Source organism: Myxocyprinus asiaticus, chromosome 18, assembly GCF_019703515.2.
Source record: "Myxocyprinus asiaticus isolate MX2 ecotype Aquarium Trade chromosome 18, UBuf_Myxa_2, whole genome shotgun sequence".
In the NCBI taxonomy this organism is placed as follows: domain Eukaryota; kingdom Metazoa; phylum Chordata; class Actinopteri; order Cypriniformes; family Catostomidae; genus Myxocyprinus; species Myxocyprinus asiaticus.
The window spans coordinates 3,782,698-3,809,213 of record NC_059361.1 but is presented as its reverse complement, the minus strand read 5'-3'; the positions used below and the strand labels follow the sequence as shown (position 1 = coordinate 3,809,213).

At 38.7% G+C, this 26,516-nt stretch overlaps 1 protein-coding gene across 4 annotated transcripts in view; it reads right to left on the bottom strand.

Annotated features, from left to right (window-relative positions):
• The window catches only part of LOC127456258 (SH3 and multiple ankyrin repeat domains protein 3-like), a 333,686-nt gene that overhangs the window by 279,366 nt on the left and 27,804 nt on the right, over nucleotides 1-26,516 (bottom strand). For all 4 annotated transcript variants that reach the window (XR_007899810.1, XM_051724660.1, XM_051724661.1 and 1 more), the window contains exon 2: nucleotides 8,267-8,470. Coding sequence is in view for 3 of the 4 variants with exons in the window: in XM_051724660.1 (XP_051580620.1) it covers nucleotides 8,267-8,470 (204 nt within the window). In the remaining variant the exon portion in view is untranslated. The remainder of the gene's footprint in view (nucleotides 1-8,266; nucleotides 8,471-26,516) is intronic.

The following is a 26,516-nucleotide window of genomic DNA, read 5'->3' as shown; positions in this document are numbered from 1 at the left end:
GTTCCCTGATGGAGGGAATGAGACGTTGTGTCCCTCTTGCCACAATACTGAACTACCCGCTGAAATGGCCGGGACCTTGTCTTGGCTCCTCAGAACAAAACCTGAATGAGTGGTTGCGAGCCAGCTCCTTTTATACCCGTATGTCCGGGGGAGTGGCATGCAAATTCCGCTTGCCAATTCCCATTGGCCTTTTTTCAAAATCAGAGGTGTTTGGGGCTCCCAAGAGTGACCCCTAGTGTCACTACATCGACACAACGTCTCGTTCCCTCCATCAGGGAACGGAGGTTACGAAAGTAACCAGGATGTTTTTGCACTTTTTAGGAGAGAAAAATAATGTAAAATATACTGAATAAAATATAAAAAGAACATGTCCACTGTTAAGATTAAAACTGAATACAACAATTGTTTTCTAGAAATCTTTATTTGGCATTTCTGATTATTTAGTCAGTCTGAACAGATGTGTTCCTGTTTTTTCCTAAACAGAATAGTAGTAAACAGCAGATTCTTATATCCAAAGTTATATACAGAAAACATAGAGTAACCTGGGGTTAAGTGGCTTGATCAAGGGCACAATGTTGATGTCTCATGGCTCACTCCTCACAGAGATTGAACTAGCAGCCTTCTGGTTTCGAGCCCTGATCTTCAGCCACTATGCCACTATCAGCATTTTTCTATTTTCTCTCCTTTTTCATCCCAATTTGGAATGCCCAATTCCCAATGTGCTCTAAGTCCTCATGGTGGTGTAGTGACTCGCCTCAATCCGGGTGGCGGAGGACGAAGCTCAATTGCCTCCGCATCTGAGACCGTCAATCCGTGCATCTTATCATGTGGCTTGTTACCGTGGAGACATAGTGCGTATGGAGGCTTCACGCTATTCTCTGCGGCATCCACGCACAACTCACCACGCGCCCCACCGAGAGCGAGAACCACATTATAGTGACCACGAGGAGGTTACCCCATGTGACTCTACCATCCCTAGCAACCGGGCCAATTTGGTTGCTTAGGAGACCTGGCTGGAGTCGTGAGTTCGAATCCAGGGGTGGTAGTCAGCATCTTTACTCACTGAGCTACTCAGGCCCCCCTCACTATCGGCATTTTTAAAGGTTCACTTCCAATGTAAATGCCTTACTGTAACCTCAAATCTTATTTTAATTTTTTTTAATACTTGAGGGATGAATCAAAAATGTTCTGGCCATCAGCATTATGCCACAAATGCTGTCAAATGAGGTTAACTTGAACCCTCAACAATCCTTTAATGGCATGGCTATTTTCATGATGAAAACCAGGTAAAAATGTAATATAAGGCATAGTTATTAAAAAATTATGAAAGGTTCTTAAGATATAGTTCTGATAAAACATTTTAAAACTAAACATTTGACTGTGTTAAAAATAGTTTTAAAATAGTTTTAAAAGTGTCAGCCGAATAAATAAATTCCTCAAGGAATTAAAACCACCACAATCAGAGACAGTGGACTCTGTCTTAAGGCATGAAAACTTGTTAAAATGTCATCAACCAACAGAAAAAAAGTTAAAACCTCATAAACAAAAGTGAATACAGTACATCATACATGCTCAAAACTCACCACAGAAGCCGGATGTTGTGGTATGATTCTCTTTGACCGCGGGCAGTGACAGTACAAGCGTGTCGACACCAGAAACCTCAGCACTACCCAGAATTCCTCTGTCCTGCACCTCAACACCATCAAACATAAGACATGATCCAACCACACCACCATATATAATACATCGCTACAACACCACTATAAAACAGCCATGAATTCTAACTGCAACTTCTAACTCTTCAATTGCACAAAAGAACACTCTACACAAGCCCACGTGCCCATGAAGAGGGCACCGCCCAGGGCGCCAATGGTCTTCTCCATTAAGATCTATCAATTCTGAATTCTTCTTTATTGTGTGCTGAATCTATCCACCCATTTTACCCCCCTCCATCCATCCATCTCTCAATCTATGAGTCTATCTAACAGCACCATGCAGGCAGTGTTCAGTAGGGGAGTTGGTGTGTCAGGTCAGCATGTGGTGGATCTATAGACCTGCTGGCGTGTCGATGGACATTCTGCAGTGTAATGATGGTATGGGAACTCTTAGCCAGAAGCAATCAGAGCACAATGAACGACTGTGAACTGCTCACGTGCAGCAGTTGGCTTTGGGAAATAATGAAACACATACGAAAACACACATAACAACACTTGTCCACTCTCACATGCGTGGTACCTCACTCACGTTTGATAGTTTTGCCATTATTTGGGAGTTTGCTTTGAGTCTAGCCACTGCATATACAGTAGAGTTAGACTCAAAGCTGAATTTTTTGTAGTTGTAGTTTTTAAACAGATTCTAGAAAACTCCCCATCTTCCATTGGTTGTACTAACAAATAGGCCCCTCCTCAAAATCACACTATTGGTTGATTTAGTGTCACAGAGCCACAGTGTTACACTTTTAGGTCAAATCAACCTACAAACAAGGTTTGGATGGTTACTTATAAAATGTATTCCACTACAGATTACAGAAAACATGATGTAAAATGCGATTTGTAACATATTCCATTAGATTACTCGTCATCAGTAACAATCTAAAAACTTTGGATTACTTCTTCAGCACTGGCAGGTTTTTAACATAATAACATGCAAGAAATCTCCCAGTACAGTGAGATAAAATACACGTATATTTAAAATACATTCTCTTAAAAAGCCTAAATATCTTATGCAGTGTAGCTTCTCAAGTAAATGTATTTAAAGGATTAATTAGATATTTTTCAAGTAAACAAACTTTTTAAAAAAAAAAATTATTATGAATATGATTGTTGCAGTACATATTTGCCCTAATATCACACTTCTTACTACATATATATATATATATATATATATATATATATATATATATATATATATATATATATACATATACACACACACACACACACACACACACACATATATATATATATATATATACTGTATATGTATGTGCATCTAAAGTGGATTTTCTTAAAAGATTTCATTATAAAATATGATTGTGCCTGTAAAAAGGTGCATGCAAGGGCTAGAAATTGCATTTTTTCTTGGCATAAAGCTAAATGTTCACATAACAATTTACACAATGTTAAATATTTCTGCTGCTCCAAACCTCCAAACCCCACAGATTGTACACATTAACATCTTTTTCTGATTGCACATGGATTCTCTCCCAAGGTAAAGTTCTTCAATGGCATCAGATCCACCTTTTCACTCAAAACAATTTGAGAGTGCCCTTTGTCTGCATGTATGAATGTAACACAGTATAAGAAGCTGTGTTACCGCTGTTTAAACACTCCTTAGATCAAGTCACTTACATGGATAAAAGAAAAGAAAGAAATGGTTTCCAACTGAACAGACTAAATATTAAATAAAATAAAAAATGACAATAAAATGTTAAAGTGATCTCTTAAGTATTCCAAATACTTTTTGAAAGTATATACTGTATATTCTGATTACCAAGTATTTAAAATGTAACTGTAGTGGAATGCAGTTACTAATATTTTGAATTTTAAATATTTAACGCTGTTACATGTATCCCGTTACTCCCCAACTCTGCCAACAAATGGTTTACTTATAGTTTATTCTGCATATTATAGGAATGTTCTTGGTTAAGTTCATTCGAAAGCATTTGTAGCATAATGTTAATTACCAAATAAAATAATTTAGACTTGTCCCTTGTTTATTATAAAACAAAGGACTGGTTACCGTAATGCACTTACAATGGAAGTAAAAGGGTCCAGTCCAAAAACATTTAAATATAGCGTACACTGTTTCAAAAGTATATCGACAAGACATAAATATGGTATGTTTTAACATAATTTTAGTGTGAAAAAAATCTCTGTCATTATTTTAGTGTGTTAAAATCGGCATCCTCATAGCAAATAAGTAGTAATATTAGATATAAATATACACAGAAAAAAGAAAAGTAATCAAAATCAAGCCAAAGAACAAGATGTGACAGGGCAATAATAACAACTGACTCCGAAATGGCCAGTTGATGGAAACAAAACTAGACAAGGGACCATAAAAAATATTACGGCTATTTATACTGAGATTAATCGGGTTAACAAGAGACGTGACAATGAGCACGATACATGAAACCATCAACAAAGACAATCAGGCAGGAAACAATCAAAATAAAAAGAATGAATCAATTCAAAATAAAAGTCAAAGACCCAGCCAACGATCCATAAGAACTGAGAGTCAAACATATTTAGAGGCTAATATAGATGTGTCTTTGAGTTATGGGAAATTGGGTTATTTTATATGTTTATCAGAGATAGCATGAACCTAACAGACTTTCATAAATTCAGTACAGCTTCAAATTCAGTAACAAATTCTGAAAGAGCCTCACTGCATAAAGGAAATGTTTTCTCCCTGTCATTTATCTGCTCAGAGCAGAAATATGGAGAAGTCATTTCTCAGAAGCGGTCTCGCTCTCTCTCTTCTCTGGAGACTCCAGAAGTCATAAATGATAGACGAGGATGGTCCAATGGAGATATACCATGAAAGTTTACCCAACAGTCAAAAAAAAAAAGAAATATTTTACTGTATCTCAATCGATATTGCTCTCTTATGCAATCCTGGTGGTTTGAGCGATCAGATATCGCTACCCGTCTTGAATGAGTCTTGAAGGGTATTTACATTTGTCTTTTCATGATCGGATGAAGTGACTAAGTATGAAAACATCCATAAGAACTGAAATATTAGATTAAATATAAATTAAAAAAGTTATTAGGAGAACATATATTGTATCTTGGTGGGTGGCAGGACTAATGCTTAAAGATCTGAAAGGTTGTAGGTTGAAACCCCACGAGGGGTGATCTATGAACCACCACCACTGTGCCTTTGAGCAAGCCACTCATGTTTAATTGAGGGTGATTGTTCCTTTAATAAGTGGACTGTTCGTCCTAAGTACCTAAGTAACTTTCATCCTACACTACAAGAATGAGAACTATTCAAATCAGATCAGCCATCTTGGTAAAGGCCAACATTGCCTCATGACAACTTGTAATAATTCATATGAGATGGCGATATTGTACGACTTGGCTCATACAAAAATGTACGACTTTAATTACCATAGAGACCAACAAATATACAAACAGAATTTAAAATCAATACAATATAGGCAAACAATTTTAGCTAGCCTCCTAGGCCCTTAGAGTACAGGAAAGAAATGTTTTTTTCTGAAATAGTTTAGCATTCCCTCCCAATACATTTTACATTCTCTCGAGATAAATTTTCCGTGCCCTAGCAATAGTTTGTGTTTCCTCGCAATAAGTTTTGAGTTGCCTCACAATAAGTTTTCAGTGCCCAGCAATAGTTTGCGTTCCCTTGCAATAAGTTTTCCGTGTCCTAGAAATAGTTTGCATTCCCACGCAATAAGTTTAGTGTGCCCTCACAATACATTTTCCTTGCCCTAGCAATAGTTTGCATTCCCTCACATTAAGTTTTGCGTTCCCATGCAACTAGTTTTCGTGCCCAAACAATAGTGTGTTCCTTCGCAATAAGTTTTGCGCTCCCTCGCAATAAGTTTTCTGTGCCCTAGGAATAGTCTGCGTTCCCTCACAATAAGTTTTCCATGCCCGAGCAATAGTTTGTGTTCCTTCGCAATAAGTTTTGCGCTCCCTCGCAATAAGTTTTCTGTGCCCTAGGAATAGTCTGCGTTCCCTCACAATAAGTTTTCCATGCCCTAGCAATAGTTCGCATTCCCTCACAATAAGTTTTCCATGCCCTAGCAATAGTTCGCATTCCCTCACAATAAGTTTTGTTCCCTTGCAGAAAGTTTTACGTGCCCTAGCAATACTTTGTGTTCCCTCACAATAAGTTTTGCGCTCCCTTGCAATAGGTTTTACGTGCCCTAGCAATAGTTCACGATCGCTCGCAATAAGTTTTACGTGCCCTAGCAAGAGTTTGCGTTCCCTTACAATAAGTTTTGCGCTACCTTGCATGAAGTTTTCTGTGTCCTAGCAATAGTTTGCATTCCCTCACAATACGTTTTGTGTTCCCTTGCAGTAAGTTTTACGTGCCCTAGCAATACTTTGTGTTCCCTCACAATACGTTTTGTGTTCCCTTGCAGTAAGTTTTACGTGCCCTAGCAATAGTTCACGATCGCTCGCAATAAGTTTTACGTGACCTAGCAAGAGTTTGTGTTTCCTCGCAATAAGTTTTATGTGCCCTAGCAATAGTCTACATTCCCTCACAATAAGTTTTCCATGCCCTAGCAATAGTTCGCATTCCCTCACAATAAGTTTTCCATGCCCTAGCAATAGTTCGCATTCCCTCACAATAAGTTTTGTGCTCCTTCGCAATAAGTTTTCCGTGCCCTAGCAATAGTCTACGTTCCCTCACAATAAGTTTTCCATGCCCTAGCAATAGTTCGCATTCCCTCACAATAAGTTTTCCATGCCCTAGCAATAGTTCGCATTCCCTCACAGTAAGTTTTGTTCCCTTGCAGAAAGTTTTACGTGCCCTAGCAATACTTTGTGTTCCCTCACAGTAAGTTTTGCGCTCCCTTGCAATAGGTTTTATGTGCCCTAGCAATAGTTCATGATCGCTCGCAATAAGTTTTCCATGCCCGAGCAATAGTTTGTGTTCCTTCGCAATAAGTTTTGCGCTCCCTCGCAATAAGTTTTACGTGCCCTAGCAATAGTTCATGCGATCGCTCGCAATAAGCTTTACGTGCCCTAGCAAGAGTTTGCGTTTCCTCGCAATAAGTTTTCCGTGCCCTAACAAGAGTTTGCGTTCCCTTACAATAAGTTTTGCGCTCCCTCGCATTAAGTTTTCTGTGTCCTAGCAATAGTTTGCGTTCCCTCACAATATGTTTTGTGTTCCCTTGCAGTAAGTTTTACGTGCCCTAGCAATAGTTCACAATCGCTCGCAATAAGTTTTACGTGACCTAGCAAGAGTTTGCGTTTCCTCGCAATAAGTTTTATGTGCCCTAGCATTAGTTTGAGTTCCCTTGCAATAAGTTTTACACTCCCTTGCAATAAGTTTTATGTGCCCTAGCAATAGTTCACGATCGCTCGCAATAAGTTTTCCATGCCCGAGCAATAGTTTGTGTTCCTTCGCAATAAGTTTTGCGCTCCCTCGCAATAAGTTTTCTGTGCCCTAGGAATAGTCTGCGTTCCCTCACAATAAGTTTTCCATGCCCTAGCAATAGTTTGCGTTTCCTCGCAATAAGTTTTCCGTGCCCTAGCAAGAGTTTGCGTTCCCTTACAATAAGTTTTGCCCTCCCTCGCATTAAGTTTTCTGTGTCTTAGCAATAGTTTGCGTTCCCTCACAATACGTTTTGTGTTCCCTTGCAGTAAGTTTTATGTGCCCTAGCAATAGTTCACGATCGCTCGCAATAAGTTTTACGTGACCTAGCAAGAGTTTGCGTTTCCTCGCAATAAGTTTTATGTGCCCTAGCATTAGTTTGAGTTCCCTTGCAATAAGTTTTACACTCCCTTGCAATAAGTTTTATGTGCCCTAGCAATAGTTCACGATCGCTCGCAATAAGTTTTGCATGCCCTAGCAAGAGTTTGCGTTTCCTCGCAATAAGTTTTCCGTGTCTTAGCAATAGTTTGCGATCCCTCGCAATAAATTTTGCATGCCCTAGCAATAGTTTGTGTTCCCTCACCAAAATGAGTTACTCTCTCCCACAGAAAACACTGCTCAAGAACTGCCTGAAATGTCTGGTTTGCAGTCCAGCCATTACTTCCGTGACTTAACTATGTCACTATGTCACGCATTTGCATAATGCCCGTTTAAGGACTACTTTGGTTATGGTAAGGAGCATTACATTTCCGACACACGCTTTAAGTGGTTGACCAATCACAACAGACTGGGTCAGCTGACCAATCAGAGCAGACTGGACTTTTTTGGAAAGGGGGGCTTTAAAGAGACAGGAGCTAAAACAGAGCGTTTCAGACAGAGGGTGAAAAGAGGTGCTGTAGCAATGTACAGTGTGAGAAAATGTTTTTTATTTTTGAACATTAAAAGCATGTAAAACTATACTAGTAGACCCCAAAAATAAAATTATGAACCTGTAAATGAGCATAACATGGGCTCTTTAAATGAAAGGTGGGACTTTCTTTTCTATATCTGTCATAGTAAGTGTTTTTCTACAAGTGGCCCATCTCCTCTTCCTTATACTGTCTCTGATCAAATCATTCACAAGTAACAACACCACACTAAGAGTATCAGAGCAAAGGTGAGTTAGGTCACATGAAGGCAGTAGACTCCTCACCTCCAGGTATGGTACAGGTGAGATGGCAGGTAGCGGGTATTCTTTAAGTGTGCGCTGCTCATCGAGGAACTTTCCGGCCTTGCCATTGTACGCAGGCTGGAACAGTCCATAATTCAGCACGTCTTTCAGGCTCTGGTTGAGTGTGCAGAGGATCCGTTGTTTAGACAACCAGATGGGTGACTCGATGTTAAACTTCATACATTTCTGCAGAAAACAGAAACAGACATAGAAAGAGTCAGAATTATAAGCAAATTCACATAATGCAACAGGACTGGTTAGGACTGAATAGCCCCTTACAAAAAATTACCACAGTAATCAGAGTTTGAAAAACCAATATCGGTCGACCACTTCTAAAAACCACTCAGAACACCTTAGCAACCACATATAAATGCCCTGACAACCACCAACAACACCCCAGCATCATGGCTGCAAGATTTGCACAAGCAAGCAACACACATCTTCTTCTAAATATGTAACTATGTAGTAGTAACTATGGTATATTGGCATATCTATTTGTAATGAATGACTTTACTGAATCATTTTTGTTTTATAAATAAGTATGATTGAGCACTCTTTTCTTCATCCTGCCTCTTGATTTCTGTAAAGTGTTTATTCTCTGCTGTCACTTTGTGGAGCTTTTGCCCCAAGAAACAACAAAGAAGATTCTGCAGTAAACCCACCGATCAATCAAGTGTTGTATCAATACAAGCCTCTCACCTGTATCTTTGTCCTCTATACCATCACTACTAACACACAAAGCACCTGCACTCTCCAGAACACTCTGATTACTAGAGCAGAGAGAGAGAGAGAGAGAGAGAGAGAGAGAGAGAGAGAGAGAGAGAGAGACTTTCAAAGCTTTTGTTCGGTTCTCCTCTCAGCAAATACATCATCAAATGCAGCTTTGAACTATAGTGTACTGCATTTATTTTACCAGAGAGCATTAAAAACACAAAAATTGTGAGGAGAGGAGACATCACATAAATGTATCGAGAAAAGTGCCTCCTTCAGTGCCATTGAAGTTAAAGGAATAGTACACCCAAATATATTGAAAATTCTGTCACTTAAATTAGTTTCTCTCTTCCATGGAACATAAAAGATGAATTTTCCCTGGCTACTCCTTTCCATATAATGAAAGTGAATGAGAACTGGGGCTTACGGTATCCCCAAACCACAGTGTAAAAAAAAAACAACTAAAAAAACAAACAAACAAAAAAACACTAGATGAAGAATCTTAGTGCCTTCCTGAGCCTATGTCCTACAAATATATATATATTTTATATATAAATATATATTATATATTTTAGATAAAAAAAAAAAAAAAAACATTTTTGATGGGAAAAAAATGGGAGAAAAAAATTTGAGAGAAAAAGAATTATGAGAAATATGTTTTTGAGAGATAGAAAATGAGAAAAAAAAATTGAGGACTTTTTTTAGATAATTATTATTTTATTTTTTTATTATTATTTTTTTGACAGATTTTTTTCTTCTTTTGTAGGCTTAGAAAGGCACTAAGACACCTAAAAAAAAAAAAAAAAATTCAGTGAGTTCTTGACTCGAGAACTGGATCAGATTTATTGAAAATATCTGACTCAAAAGAACGATTCGTTCATGAATTCACCATTGCTACTTTTCTCTTGAACATTCCATCGAAAGTTATGTTGAAGAGGAGGGTTTTCTATGAATAATGATTTAAATTGCAATATGTTCCTCACAAAGATTTATCATATAGCTTCAGGAGACTTGGAATATCATGTGCGAGTCATATGGATTTATGATACTTTTTATGTTTTGTTTTTTTTTTTACACAAAAAGTCACCCTTTGTATTCCATGGAAGAAAGTCATATGGGTTTGAGAACAAAACGCCTGCACGAGATGCTGAAAAAAAAAACTGAGTTGCAGCACAGTGGTCACAGACGTCTGTCTAGCGTACTAACACAGAAAAACAAATAAAAAAACAGCATGGACGGACAGCAGAGAAAACTTGTAATTGTCCGCAAATTCCCCTGAAGTTAAGGCCACGTCCACACTAATACATTTTCATTTGAAAATGCATCTTCTTCTCTACGTTTTGGCTTTCCATCCCATTGAGACGTTTTTGAAAATGCTCTCTCAAGTGGATACAAAACTATTAATTATTTGATCCGTTCAACCCAAAACAAACAAGATGGTGGCCCACATTGTAGTGCCGTTATTGTGCATGTTATTCACTTTGAGAGCGTTGTTAAATATAAATGTTACTTTGTATAACTTTCACAATGCATTCCTTCATAGGCGACGCAAAGTTTACTCGAAATTGCTGTCCGGTGATGGAACACGAGGACAACTGCGTTTCAGACCGCACATGGAACCGCAAATTTTTCGCATGCACGGTAAGAGGATTTAAGTGTTTTCATATGTTTCAGTGTGGATGAGAAACTTTTGGAAAACGCCTGAAATGCAAAAACAAATGTATCCGGATTTACAGTATGTGTATGCAGCCTAAGTCTGTGTTTATTTCAGTTTTGTTGAGGAGAACTACACCCTCTGCCATGGTCTTTCGCCTTGATTTTCAATCTTAAATATGATCACTCATTTCTGTGTTTATCTTCACTCACACTGACAGGCAGCTGAAATGAGGATAAAAAGGGACAGTCCAATAATACAATAATCACACTTATTTTCTGCTGCCTCGAGAACTTTTAGACACCACAAAATAAGTGCTTATAATCATCAATAAAGGTAAAGCTCAATTTCATTTTTATTTCGGCCAAGTGGATAGCATTCTAGAAGTGTGAAATCTGAACAATTTGATCACACACACACACACACACACACACACACACACACAAAGGGGTGTCACAAAGCTGGAGAAGTTGTGAACGTGATCATAGCCAACTACATTACTTGGCAGAAGAGTTGTTTGTTGTGATTATTGCTATTAACTAGAGCTAAGGCAAAAGTTGCCTCCACAATACAAGGGTGTTGTGGATGGTTGCCAGGGTGTTGCTATGCAGTTGCTAGGGTGTTCTAAGCACATTTTAGCCAGTTTAGCACCATCAATGATTTTCTGGTCTTCTGATATGGCTAAGGTCCCTCCTTCAGTGCATGTCTCTGGATTTCTTCACCCATTTCATCATCTGCCAGGTGAAAATCGTAAGTCAGACTGCTTAGGAAAGTAAAAGCAAACCTCTCCTCAACAAGATACATGGTTTAAGGTATCTTTCATGTCCGTTGCACAAACGGTTTTATACTCAGGTTTAGGGGTTTGTTCAAATCCCTCACCCTAAGTATGAGCAATGGCAATCATGATGCTTGCCTTGGCAAACACCACTAATAAAGGCAGTTATTTATTGAACATTGCTTTTAGGCATGCCATTTCATGTTGTATCTAACAACACCCCTTAACTGTGGTAAAATCGCTGTCACACACAGCTATTGCTTGCAGCTAAAGGCTTATTGCTTTAGTAACCAACTCAGAAACTGCCGTGGGTAAACAGTTATTTGATTTTATTCGCAAATTCCCAGAGTCTCAGCAATACACTTCTCAAAAGCACCTTTAAACATGCAATGCTTTACAAATAACCAAACAACTTGTATCTATTCCACTCCCAGTCCATCGTTTATCAGGGAATCAGAAATCCAACATTAATTCACATTAATTTAAGAATAACATACACACCCATGTGCATATTATGTGCATATTTAGATTGTCCCCAATTTCTCTTCACCCATTTTGGCAGTGCTGTTGCTACAATGAAGCCGTGTTGATGTGACTCTCTAAACTCATGGTCTAATGCTGATAGCTTTAGTCTAGAGGAAATTCATAATAGGCCTCTATTGGCATGAGTTTAGGAGTGAGAGATTAGTAACAATGTATTGACTGAGCTGCACGGATACAGTAGCAGACAATGACTCTGTTGGAATGAAACACTGTATGGCTCTGCTCAACAGGGATTTGATAACCATAGAGGTTTTCAGCAGAGATCCAGAGAAACGGGGAGGAAGATATAAACCACATCTGGAGACTGAGACAGGGACAGTCCATCACTGTCACACCTATGCAGGTACACACACACACACACACACACACACACACACACATGCTGGTGTGGCTATCCTTATGAGGACTCTCTGTAGACATAATTATTTTTATACTGTACGAACTATAGATTCTATCCCCTAACCCTAACCCTACCCCTAACCCTACATATATAAATATTTGCTGAGAAAGCCCCTCAAATAAAAATAATGTAATATATATTGATGAAATAGTTATAAATAGTTATATTTAAATAATTACAAATAATATATATATATATATATATATATATATATATATATATATATATATATATATATATATATATATATATATATATATATACTCACACACACACACACACACACACATACACACAGTGTTGGGGGTAACATGATAAAAGTAACGTGTGTTACATATGGGCATCTGTGGCTCAGGTGGTAGAGAACATTGGCCACTAATCGTGGGGTTGGCGGTTCAGTTCCTGGCCCACATGACTCCACATGCTGAAGTGTCCTTGGGCAAGACCCTGAACTCCAAGTTGCTCCCAATGGCAGGCTAGCACCTTGCATGGCAGGTCTGCCGTCATTGTTGTGTGAGTGTGTGTGTGAATGGGTGAATGAATCACAGTGTAAAGTGCTTTGGAACCACTAAGGTTAAAAAAACGCTATATAAGTACAGACCATTAGATTACTTTTTTTCAAATAACGAGTAAAGTAACGCAATATTATACCATAATATCTGAGTTTTTAAATAAGTAATGTGTTGCTTGTGTACACCTCTCCTTCCCTCGTATTGTCAGGAGTAAAAGTGTGCAAACTTCGAGGAGGGGCATGATGTGCATTGTAGTTCTAGAGAGTGTGAGGCTTACTAGAGATGTTCAGTGAAGTTGAAGTATGTGCGTGCATGCTGGGCATTGCAGTGTGTGAATGATGGGTATTGTAGTTCTAGAGAGTATAAGCCATGCTTATCAGCGATGGGCAGAGCACAACAAGTCTTCTTTTAGCCCACCCTGAGATTTATGTTTTAAGAATGGCAAAATATTGCTGGTAAAGGTATGTAAATCTGAATGCTTCAGTGGAATCCAGTTGTTCTCTTCATTTGCAGTGGTGGATTTTTTTGTGCACTGGAGCTTAAATGAGCAGCCGTCATAAACTTTGCCATTGTCATGGCAACATTGATTGTTCGGATTCGGATTTGTGCTCTAGCAAGCTGTTTTTTTTTAACACAAGAGCGCGTCCTTGTGTTGTCTGCTGAAGGGTTGGTTTGTTCTCTGTTTAAGCTGCACGTTGCCTATACAGCTGGAGTTTCGCTTACTGCCCCCTGGAGAAAACAGATGGTATTTCAAGCTTGAATTTCCAGTTAAGGCAGCCAATTTAAAATTCGAATTTCGAATATTTGGCAAATTTAAGATAGAAATGCACATGCTAAAAATGACAATTTTCACCCTAGTATCATTAGAATGAACATTACTATATAAAAAAAAATTCTTTGTAAACTGAGTTTACATGCTGCTATCTGTGTTTTGCCACAGTTTCCTGGTGAAATGAACAGTATAGGCACTACAACAACTGTGCATTTTATTTACTTTCACACAAATCATGAGTACAATGGCTGATTATGACTTTTATAAACACGTATTTTTCGCTCAAATACTTGCATTACAGACCCACATACATTTACACACTTATTCCAATGTGATTAGCTTCCATGGTAGCTCACCCGATAAGCACACAAACTGACACGTGAGTCGAAAGTGTCATAGAAGTGACACGAAATGACGTGGATGCTTCAGAAATACGTTTTGCATTTTGGTACAATCTGTTAGGCTTAGGTTAAAGTTTTAGGTTAGGGAGGTACATTTTACTCATTAAAACCAAACACACTAACACACACCTTAAAACCTGTTCTGATTACGACACCATTTCACTCGCTTTTGGGCCCCCTCGCTGGACATTTCACTGGGAAATTGCAGCGAAACGTGTAATGAAGCACGTAATTTCATTTTGCAAAAATGTTGCCCCAGGCTGGGAATCTGCATGCATTTTGTGAACGAAACGTTTTGAGATTTTTCAACTTCAACCACATTCGAAGGTGTTGAAAGCAGTTGAAAATGCATGTGACCACATTGGGCTGGCAGTAAAAGCACTCATCTGCTCGAATGTGTTAAAATACCTGGCAATCAACCACTGTGCTACAATAAGAGTTTAAACTTTGCCTTTTGTGTGCAGTTTTGAAAGGCTATACAGAGAATCGGAACAAACATAATAACAAAAACTTCTTCAGTGTGCCTGAAATCGATATACAGTGACACAGATGAGAAGGATGCAAAAATAAACAGTTTTCATGCACTTTTAAGGTAAACAGTCCAACTACAACTGCAAAATCGGACCATCAAAGTTATGAGTATCTCAAAATGTTGGCAGGTGAATAATTTAAGTGTTTAACTGTGTGCTTTGGCTCATGATGGACTCCAAGCAACCACTAAAAATCTCTCCTTGTAGGCTTAAATAGACTCTCATCTGCTTAAAACATCAGCTAGTCTCTATTCATTCATGAGTATTCAACAGAAAGACTGACTTTCACTGCAGCAGAGTAGTGTGTGTGTGTGTGTGTGTGTGTGTGTGTGTGTGTGCGTGTGGGTGGGTGGGTGTGTGTGTGAGAGAGAGATAGAGAAAGATAGAGAGAGAGAGAGAGAGAGAGAGAGAGAGAGAGAGACGGGCAGGCAGAAATGTAAGGTAAACGTGTATGGAAAATGTTACCATGAAAAATATACAGAATATGTGTGAGGTGTGTGTGTAACAGTTGAATGAATATCAATGGTAAATTGAGTGTGTTGGTGTGAGTCTGATTCACAATGCTGTGTATCATCGTAGGAAGACTGCACTGCTTCAAATTAATACGTTTACTGAACACGATTTACTGCAGAGAGAGAGAGAGAGAGATGCAGAGGGCAACATATGCAGATAAACTTGCTTTCTACAAATCTCTCTCTCTCTATCCTTTCGGGTAGAAAAATAATAAATAGAATAAAAAAAATAATAACAGAACCTGTCTCAGTCATACTTCACACTTAAACCAAAATAAATAAATAATAAATTATATTTCACCTAAAGGAAATAGAAGCCTATATAGACATTTTCCATAGTGTCATTATTGTCATGACAATTAATCATATTTCCTGCAAATTCTCATTACATGTAATGCAAAAATGTGTGTAAATGTTCCTATCTCAGCTTAATATGCAGCTTTAAGGCATTCATATGTTGATTTTGTGGCGCTATCTAAAAATGAGCACCACGTTTGTGAGCATCCCGACCAGCCCACACAGCAACATTGGCTCAATAGCATGCTTTTGGGGTGGGACAACCTGTTTGTTGACCAATGGCAGTCCTTATATGTGCAAGTCCGTTTGGTAATGCTAGTGGCACAGAAATAACACACGTCAAGTTTCTATTGTGAAGTATTTATACATCATGGTAGTATTTGTTGTACCGTCATTAATTTATACTGATAAAAAAAAAGCATTGCATTACAGTACTTTTTATTTTATTTTATTTTTTTACTGCTATTCTGCAATATTAAAGTGCTGTATTACAGTAATGAGAATCACCATTAAGAATAATGAGGATCACAAATTATTTTTTTCTCTATCATTGTTAGATCATATGTCATTAGCCACAATCTTTGAGTGCAAATACCAGCACTTGATTTCATTTCAAAGGATCAGGCTCAGGCTCAGGCTTAATTAAAAACATACAGGCGCATTAGAGTAATGAGAATAAAGGGGGAAATGTTCTTTAATGCCATATAACTCCACATAATGCCACCATGGAAATATCTGATCCTAGAAATAGGCTTAATTTTCCTTCTACTAAATTTAATATCTTTAATTTAATTGAAGTATTTAATTGAATTATACTTTTAATGATTTAAATTTCTCTTTTTTTTTCGTAATTAACATTTTTTTCAATCTTATAATAACAAGAAACACACACACACACACACACACACACACACACACACACACACACACACACACACATACACACATACATACACACATACATACACACATACATACATACATACATACATACATACATACATACATACATACATACATATATACACACACATAATAATCATACTCACTTAAAAACTATACTACAATACTCTCTCCACACCCCACCCGAGAGCCCCTCAAAAATTCCAAATACTTGCCCCATTTCCGGACAAACAAATCTTAATCTTCCCAATGACACCTCCTCATAAGCCGCTACCCTCCCCATCTCCGTGCACCACTCCGGATATGGGGGCGCACCAGCTGACCTCCAACCCCTCAAAATAACCTGCCTGGCAATCATCACACAGGTCAGAACCCAGTTCTCAATATGGCCATCCCCCACATCGATGACCGCCCCATCGTCCAGAACACAAAGTCTGGGGCAAAACGAAACCCGAGTGCCCACCACGTCGCACACAAAATTCTGAACCTTCGACAAGAATTTCTGGATCTCGACACACCACCAAAAAACATGGGCCATGTCGCCATCCTCCGATTGGCATCTCCAGCAGGTGGGTGTGTCTTTAAGACCAAGCCTATACAGTCTAGAGGGGGTCCAATAAAATCTATGCAAAATTTTGAATTGTATAAGACGCACCCTTGCATATCTAGATGCAGACTTTAAGAATCTTAGCCCACACTCCTTCCTCCAATGCCAAGCTGAAATCTTTCTCCCATATTCTCTTGAAAGAAGTTAAGGCTCTGTCCCCCAGACTCTGAATTAACAGGGAGTAATACACTGATGCCTCATGACCTTTTCCAAAAGCTGCAATCACCTCTCCCAAAGCATCTGCCTCCTTAGGGGGGTGTGTGCTACTCCCAAAAATAGTACATAGCAGGTGGCACAGTTGTAAATACCTATTCAACTGAGGTCTGGGGATCCCAAAAAGTTTTTAAACGATCTCAACACTTCACTTTCATATAGGTCACCGAGTGTAGCAACCCCCCTCACAATCCACTCTGGCCGGCAGAAAGGGGACTTCCCAATACATAATCTTGGGTTCTGCCATATGCTCGAGGCAACATTTAAAAAAGTGTCCAATTTAAACAATCTGGACACTTTAGTCCATACCGAGTGTAAATGAGAAATAACAGGGTGTAGCTGAACTTTTCCGATTAGTTTGATAGAGATGCTTTGTAATGGCGAAATAGGGGCAAGAACTGCCTGTTCAATAACAAACCAGGGAGGGGCTCTCTCAGGCGGAAGTGACCAATGAGCCAAATGTCTGAGACTGAACGCATAGTAATAAAACAAAATCTTGGGTCTAGCCCACCTTTGTCAATCGGCCTCTGTAACTTATTAAAATGCAATCTGGGATGTTTACCATTCCAAATGAAGGACTTCGCTATGCTATCAAATTGCTTGAAATAAGAGAGGGGGACATCTACAGGGAGAGACTGTAGCAGGTAGTTACATTTTGGAATACAATTCATTATAATTACATTAACCTTCCCAATCATCGATAAATGTAATGAAGCCCACCTGCCCATATCGCTCGAAAACCTTTTTATTAAAGGGTCAAAATTAACACTAAATAAATCAGACAAATTTGCTGGGAATAAAATGCCGATTTAAGTGTCTCTTATATCTGTTTGCATCTCTTAACATTTTGACACCGCTAATTTGATTACTGTCTCTTTAAGAAAAGTGCATCACGATACTGAAGTGAAAATGTACAGTGAAAAAGGAGTTACATTTTGGTCTATTCTCATCTAGAACCGATCACATTGCTTAGATTAAACAACTGGAGTGGTATGTATTACTTTTATGCTGCCTTTTGTGCTTTTTGGAGCTTCTACATTTTTGACCCCATTCACTTGCATTGTATGGACCGACAGAGCTGAGATATTCTTCTAAAAATATGTGTTTGTGTTCAGCAGAAGAAAGAAAGTCACACACATCTGCGATGACATGAGGGTGAGGAAATGATGAGATAATTTTCATTTTTGGGTGAACTATCCCTTTAAGAAAGGGACTAGATGGATTATGATTGAATGCATTACATTTTGAAAGGAAAATAAATACATACAATACATGCTATAAGAACATTTTGGCAAATTCAAAATAATTACGATTAATCACGTTAACTCCTAAAACACGATCAACAACTGGCCAAAGTGGCATCATCTCTTTTAAAGATGTTTAAGATATTTTTTGAGACAGAAAGTTACAAGTAAGCAAGATTTTCCTTGCATGTTTGCCAAACTAACACTTTTGATGCATGCTGCTGTAATAGTACACACTCCAAACCATCATGCAAAAATAATTGAAGTGTGATTGGTGGTTTAACATGTCAATCAGGCAGTCCTGTTATATCTATATGAATGAACTGGTACTGTGAAAAGCATATAACTTCATTGACGAAACGGAGTACCGGCCCACTTCGAGCACTGGATGGAATATGACCTGCACATGTTTTCCTCTAAACGGACGATCTGTTCTAGTCCTCTCATGGTGCAGAAGGTGTGAGCTGACAGGTGGTGCCAATGAACAGCAAGGTCAGTTCTCTTAAAACCACATGCATCATCTCCAAGGCTCTCTGTATAAGGAGAAAGACTTAAAAAAAAAAAAAAAGTCAACGGACATCTCTCCTCGCTCTCTCTGCAGTGCAGGGTCACGTTGATTGGGTACTTTGGTATGAAAAAGTCTTACTCAGCGTTGCTTGGAATAAGGACCTTGCAGTGTGAGAGCATTCACAAACATACACGCAAACCTACACACAAGCACACACTTGTACAATAGAAAGAAAGAGGGCTGTAATTGAGTTGAGATTGTGTTATCTCTCCGTAAACACTCATAGAAAGTACTTGAAACATCATCTGCCACAAACACCAGAGGAGATTACTAATGTGTGCCTTTATTGGTGTGTAAACAACCAGTCAAAAGTCTGGACACACTTACACATTCTTTAAAGAATATAATGACATTTTGTTCGTTTTGGGGTGAACGATCCCATTAAGGACTTCACTATTATTATGACATGACTTTGCTCTAATATGTGGCACTAAAACAATGCAATAAACATTGATTCAACAACATAAACTTTAGCATAAAACACCCCAATGATACTGATATCAAAAATAAGAAGAAATTAATATTTCAGTAAACCATAAAAAAATGTGATGGGTCAGGAAAGAGACCTATGGAAACACTCAATTGTTATTTTTTACTGTAATTTTTAACAGACTGTGATGATGCATTTCCGCCTTATTTAGCAGTGTAAATCTCGCTATTTTTTTTTTTATATTATGCATTTTTAAAATAGAGTGTAAATTTATTTTCCTCTTCTGGGAAGTCATTAAAACGTAAGAGTGTAGTTTTTCTTTTGGTCTTGGAGTAAATGGGTATGTGAAAATAATATTTGCTGTGGTCTCCCATTCACCGCTGTCGAAATTTACCCTGCAAACGTTTACTTCCGCGTTCCAAAACCTGCAGTGTAAACAAGGTCTATAAGTGAGTCCGAGTATTGTTGCTCCATGTCTGTGATGTGATCAGCCAGCTGTTGCAGTGCTGCGCTCACACACGCGTGTGGAGGAATTTAAACACTCACAAGAATACACGAGGAAAACTCCCACGGCGAATAAAAAGGCTTACAGCTTATAAAAGAGCACCTATAAATTGGGACAGCACATCTTCTTCAGGGTTGTTACATCTGTACACCAACATTCGTTCCACCGCCACCCCCCGTTAACTCTGCGCTGTGATCCGCTCTGAACAGCTGGAAGCCAAGTAGATGTAATGCACTGTCCAGAATGGCTTCACTCAGCCAGGTTTCCGTGAAGCACAATGCAGCAGAATTTGCAAAGTCCTTATTTTTGCAGGTGAGGAGAAGTAATTCGTCTGTTTTGTTAGGAATAGAGTGGATATTCGCTAAATAGATGCTTGGCAGTGTGGTTCGAAAGCCGCGCTGTTGGAGCTTGACCAGCGTGCTGGCACGCTTCCCACATTTTCATCTTTTAATGCGCTCGCTGCTCCTACGAAGGCACTCTTTTTTGGTTTAAAAAAAAAACAAGCAAAAAAAAAACAACTATATTTAGGATTCCTGTAACTACAGTAAAAATAAAGGCTAATTACAGCTGTAGGGTTCATGCTTCTGTGTGGGGATGTGTGTTTGAAAGAGAGAGGACTGACATTTGATACAAGACACATTGATGGAGTAAAAATTGCTCTTGTTTCAGAATTATTGATTTAGTTGCATGCTCAGGTTAACAAATATGAAGCATCTAGTGCATATTTGCAGCCTGAGCCTGATCCTGTGAAATCAAGTGCTGATATTTGCACTCAAAGATTGTGGCTCATCACATATGATCTGACAATGATAGAGGGGAAAAAAATCATCTGTCTGTATGTTCAATTTCAAGGTTTGTTTTTAAACTTCCAGGCCAGGCTTTGTCAAGCCAACATGAAAGTTTGTCTTGACTAGATTCATTTCTGCACCACTACTGCCACCAAACAAAATTGCAAAAATAAACATTGTTTTCAAGCTTTCCCGAATGCTCACAATAGAACCTGCCACTAAAACAGTGGTGTAGGTTTCATGTGAATGTTGTCACCCCACCATCACAGCCAATGAAATCTAATCTACTCCACAATTTAAATCTACACCTGCATCTCTTCGGCTAAATGTAAGAAGTGAAATAATTACAAAGCACAAAATGATTCATGAAACAACAAAAATGGACAAAATGTAGTTTTGGTCAACACATATTGTAATTAATAAATTGCCTAGACTTATAGCATTCAAAAAACATGTGACAACCTGCGCTGCTAAAAACGTGACAACATGCCCCGACCTGACTTACATTAAAAATATCTTTTTCCTAAGAACCCTTAAACCTTTTGGTAAAAATCTGCCTTCATAATATAGTTGTCTCTTGTCTGAATGTATGCCAGTGTGGTTTGATTGTATCTGCTTGTTTACACAAGAGCGAGAACAAAAATATGCTGATTTTGAACAAGTTATTTGAAAGCAACATAAACTCTGCAAGAGAAAACACATTTGTGCAATTAGACTTTTGACTCAAAATCATATTGTTACTGAGATATAGCCCTTGTGACAACTTCCCAGTAACCCCAGTCTCGCCACATATACTGTAACCTAAAACAATTGCACACATATTGAAATGGTTATTCTGCCATAAACTCTTTGTGTTTGACCATCAGCTGAAACTTTTGTTATATAAATCACCCTCATATGAACAAAACAAGCAGTAAAGGAAACCAGATCACACTTTATAGATGTCAACACTACCTGATATTGACAAGCCGTGAAAAATGTCTGCAGGTAACGGCAAAAAAAACAGAGTGAGAACCTGTTAACAAAACAATCAACAATCACTAACTTATTTATGTGACATGACAAATACAGCTCTCAACTTTTCATCATGGAGTTAAAAGTGTGGCTGTGTGAAACTCTGTTAGAGGCTTGATGTGGCTTGAACACACACACACACACACACACACACACACACACACACACGCACACACAAGATGAAAATCTCTCTCTCGTCACACTAGGCAGTCAGCTGTGGTCTTGCATGTGTACAGAAATCATACATTATAACAATACTGCATGCTTATAATTCAGCTATATTGACAAAGTAAATCCGAGACCATTACCATTTAGATTCTTATTTCATTTTTGGCAATTTATCTAATGTCTGTGTTTTAGTCATCTATATATGGCTTTTACAATTTATGACAACAGGCCTCACAATGTATCTCCATTTTATGGCGTTACATAAAAACCAAACGATCAAAACATTGATTTTGCATGTCAGCCAGACGGTCTCTTCTGGTCTAAATGAGTGCTTCAAACCCTCTACAGACACACTGCAGAAATAATCACCACTGGCTGATACATTTTTAGTTATACTCGCCAAACTTTTGACATGACATGTAAGCATTATGCAACTGGAAACTTATAAAGATATTAAGCAAACTGGGATGACTTCATGTGTTATGTCTTTCATCATTTTATTCACATTTCAGCTTTTTAAAAAATTTAAAATTCTTATTCTATCAATTAATACAGGGTCATGGGCACCCAAGTCTCATTGATGCACATGGGGAGCAAAGGCTAGCCTGTCTGGTCCGACAGAAGAGCTACTGTAGCACAAATTGCAGAAAGGTGTCAGAACACACGGTGCATCAGAGCTTGCTGAGTATGGGGCTGCATAGAGGCAGACCGGTCAGAGTGCCTATGCTGACCCCTATCCACTGCCGAAAGTGCTTACAATGGGCATGTGAGCATCAGAACTGGACCATGGAGCAATGGAAGAAGGTTGCCTGGTCTGATGAATCACGTTTTCTTTTAGATCATGTGGATGGACGGGTGCGTGTGCGTCGTTTACCTGGGGAAGAGATGGCAGCAGGATGCACTATGAGAAGAAGGCAGGGCGGCGGAGGGAGAGTGATGCTCTGGGCAATGTTCTGCTGGGAAACCTTGGGTCCTGGTATTCATGTGGATGTTACTTTGACACGTACCGCCTACCTAAATATTGTTGCAGACCACGTACACCCCTTCATGTCAACGGTATTCCCTGATGGCAGTGGCCTCTTTCAGCAGGATAATGCGCCCTGCCACTCTGCACAAATTGTTCAGGAATGGTTTGAGGAACATGACAAAGAGATCAAGGTGTTGACTTGGCGTCCAGGTTCCTCAGATCTCAATCCGACTGAGCATCTATGGGATGTGCTGGACCAACAAGTCCGATCCATGGAGGCCCCTCCTCACAACTTACAGGACTTACAGAGTCCATGCCTCGATGGGTCAGAGCTGTTTTGCCAGCACGAGGGGGACCTACATGATAATAGGCAGGTGGTTTTAATGTTGTGGCTGATTGGTGTATATACAGTCTATATATATATGAATGTTTCATACAATATTTACTTATACACATATTTTGTTACTTTGTTGTTTATATGCATAATTTGAACTATTTGCAAAGAGTTAAAATTTTATGCATAACAAGTGCTAAATGGCAATCTCTCTTTGAGCGTCTCACAGAAGTGTTGAGAACACATCTATGCTATGTGTGATTAGAACGAATGTTTCTTATTACTTTTTTGATCAGCAAATGACTGTATATAACGAAGGACATTAAAATACACATTCAGTGAAATTGGATTGCGAGGATCTCATCATTGATGGACACACATTACACAGAATGAGTCAAACTAAACTTTGACTCTCATAATGTATATTAAAATCCAACAGACACTTTACGCAAGTCTGTAGGAAAGGGTTCTGTCACTAAACCTTTTGCCACAATAATGGCTTCATGGCCAGAATAAGCTGCAAATTGGACCAGACTTTATGCTGATAGTCAAAAATCTGTCTCTGGCCCATAGAAGTAATTCACAAGGTCAGATTCCTTGTGAGTGCAATCTTACTTGGCCAGTAAACACTTAACATCTCTCTCTCTCTCTCTCAAACACACTTGCGTGAGATTGTAGGTGACATGTTTTCTATTATCTGATTAAATACACGGGGGAGCCAAAAGCAGCAGCTCATGGAGAGACATGCTTGTCATTCAATTAACTTTTGTCAATGTGTGAAAACATGCGCGTGCGCACACACACAGGGAGTAGGACATGCTGAGGCTAAAGTTTTTCTAATTAAGAGACACTGATGCATGAAAACACGCTGTGGATGTATTGCAATGGGTTGATTTTTACATAGACAGCAGAGACTCTAAATATTTGACAAAATGTACCACTTATAGACATATATCCTGTGATGCCATATTAAACAGCCTTTATTAGTGGTGTTTGCAAGGTAAGCATCACCATTACTATCACTCGTACTTGGGGGTATTTATCTGAACAAACCCTTAACCTTTTGGAGCGTAATCCCCCCTAACGCTTTTTGGCCGATACGATACAGATTTTATTTTATTATAATTTTTTTCGATTTTCTCCCCAATTTGGAATGCCCAATTCCCAATGCGCTTTAAGTCTTCGTGATGGCGTAGTGACTCGCCTCAATCCGGGTGGTGGAGGACGAATCTCAGTTGCCTCCGTGTCTGAGACCGTCAATCCGCGCATCTTATCACGTGGCTTGTTGAGCGCATTACCGCGGTGACCTAGCTCGTGTGGAGGCTTCACGCTGTTCTCCGCGGCATCCTTGCACAACTCACCATGCGCCCCACCGAGAGCGAGAACCACATTATAGAGACCAAGAGGAGGTTACCCCATGTGACTCTACCCTCCCTAGCAACCGGGCCAATTTGGTTGCTTAGGAGACCTGGCTGGAGTCACTCAGCACACCCTGGATTCGAACTCGCAACTCCAGGGGCGGCAGTCAGCGATACGATACAGATTTTAACAAATAACTATTGGCGATACTGATGCCGTTACTGATATTTTGCCACTTACCTTATTTTATCATCAGATCACTGTTTTGCTCAGGACTTGTGTTTTAAAAATGTACAAAGAGGTACAAAAGCTTTTGTTCTAACATTAAATAATGTCCATTGAACATGGATTGGATCTTTTGAACACATGACAGGCCAAAATTTTAAAGAGAGCCACAGTGAAAGATTAATAGAAGATAAAAAGTAACTAAATATCATAGCATGATGATTGATGTAAACAAAATTATTTTGTAATTCTAAAATTTTTTTGTACTTCTGTTTTTGCAGTTCAAAACAGCAGAACTCACATTTTACATGTTTGTACTGTATATAATAGAACATCACAAATTCATTTTATGCAAACATATTATGTTGGGCAATTCAACAGAAATGTCAACCACATCAATTAAAAATAAAAATGCCCTTTTAAATTCTATTGCGGTGTAACAGATAATGGAAAATGCCGTCCAGACCGCTAGAGGGCGCCACTTGCTTACACATGCTAACTGAAGCGCTGATTGCAGTCTATTTTTAAACGCAGCCTTTCAAGCTTCTGTAAATCGCACAAGACCTTATTGCGATTTCAATCTTTTCTCAATCAATCGTGTAGCCTTAATGGATTCCATACCAATGTCAAAGGAGTCAATGTTTGCTGTTTTCAAAGCGTTTGGATGATTTTACCTCATCATGTACAGGTAAGTGCCACTTTCACAACTGTCACGTAACAATAGTTTTTCCTCATTAATGTGAGAATAAAAAAATAAAATTTTATATGACATGTTCTTTGGAGTATCAACCCTTTTGCATTCTGTGGCTATCATTATTTCTGGATTGTGCATTTGAATTCAAAAAGTTTTTTAAAAGTGTGATGATAATTAATTATAAGTGAACCATCGGTTTCTCAAATCAGCGTTTTCATGCTTAAAACCGATTTGACGATGGTTTTAATTTGGTCATTAATTGACCGATAAATATTGATGGCCGATACGTCAGTGCATCCCTACACAATACCTTAGCAACCACATAGCAACACCCTGGCAACCACCCACAACATCTAGCATCATGGCAGCACATTTTTCAAGGGCAAACTCAACTCACATTCTTAATCAAAAAATGAAAAGCTTTCAAATGTAGTCAAACAAATAAAAATAAAAGTCATACACAAAGTAATATACTCATAAAACGCTACACCTCAGTACATGTTCAAGAGGCATATAAGACACTGTTAACAATTGTAAAATGCAGATAAGCCATGAACTATTTGTGACTCCCGAAAGACAGAAATCCCCATGAATCCTAGGCAATCTTTATTTAATGTCAATAAAAAAAACATTCATTCTGAATGTGATAACGAATAATTGGCTATCAGCTGAACTGATGAGAAATGTATGGCTTTACTTCAATGCCTTAATTTAATATATCGCACCTTTTCGTCAAAAGCTCATAATGCTGAAACTATAGAGCTTCATGAAACTTACATTTACAGTGACTGTAAGTGTCACAAAGCACATGGGTGTTGACATATACCTTACAATATGTGTGCTTCGAGATTGTTAACTCCTCTCGGTATGGTGGGGTGACGGGCTCAGCTGGACAATGACCAACACAGAGGAAAAGATTTGATATCTGCGTCTGTCTTGGGAGAATGCTGTGCTACCACAGGCCATTTGGGAACAAAAATCAAATAAACAAGAGGGAAAGGTTGATCGAGAGAGGGAGCGTGATGGACACGAACAGATGGATGGACAAAATAGAGAGAAAACTGTGAGTAATGTGGAAAGAAGGAAGGCAGATTTTAACAGTGTTC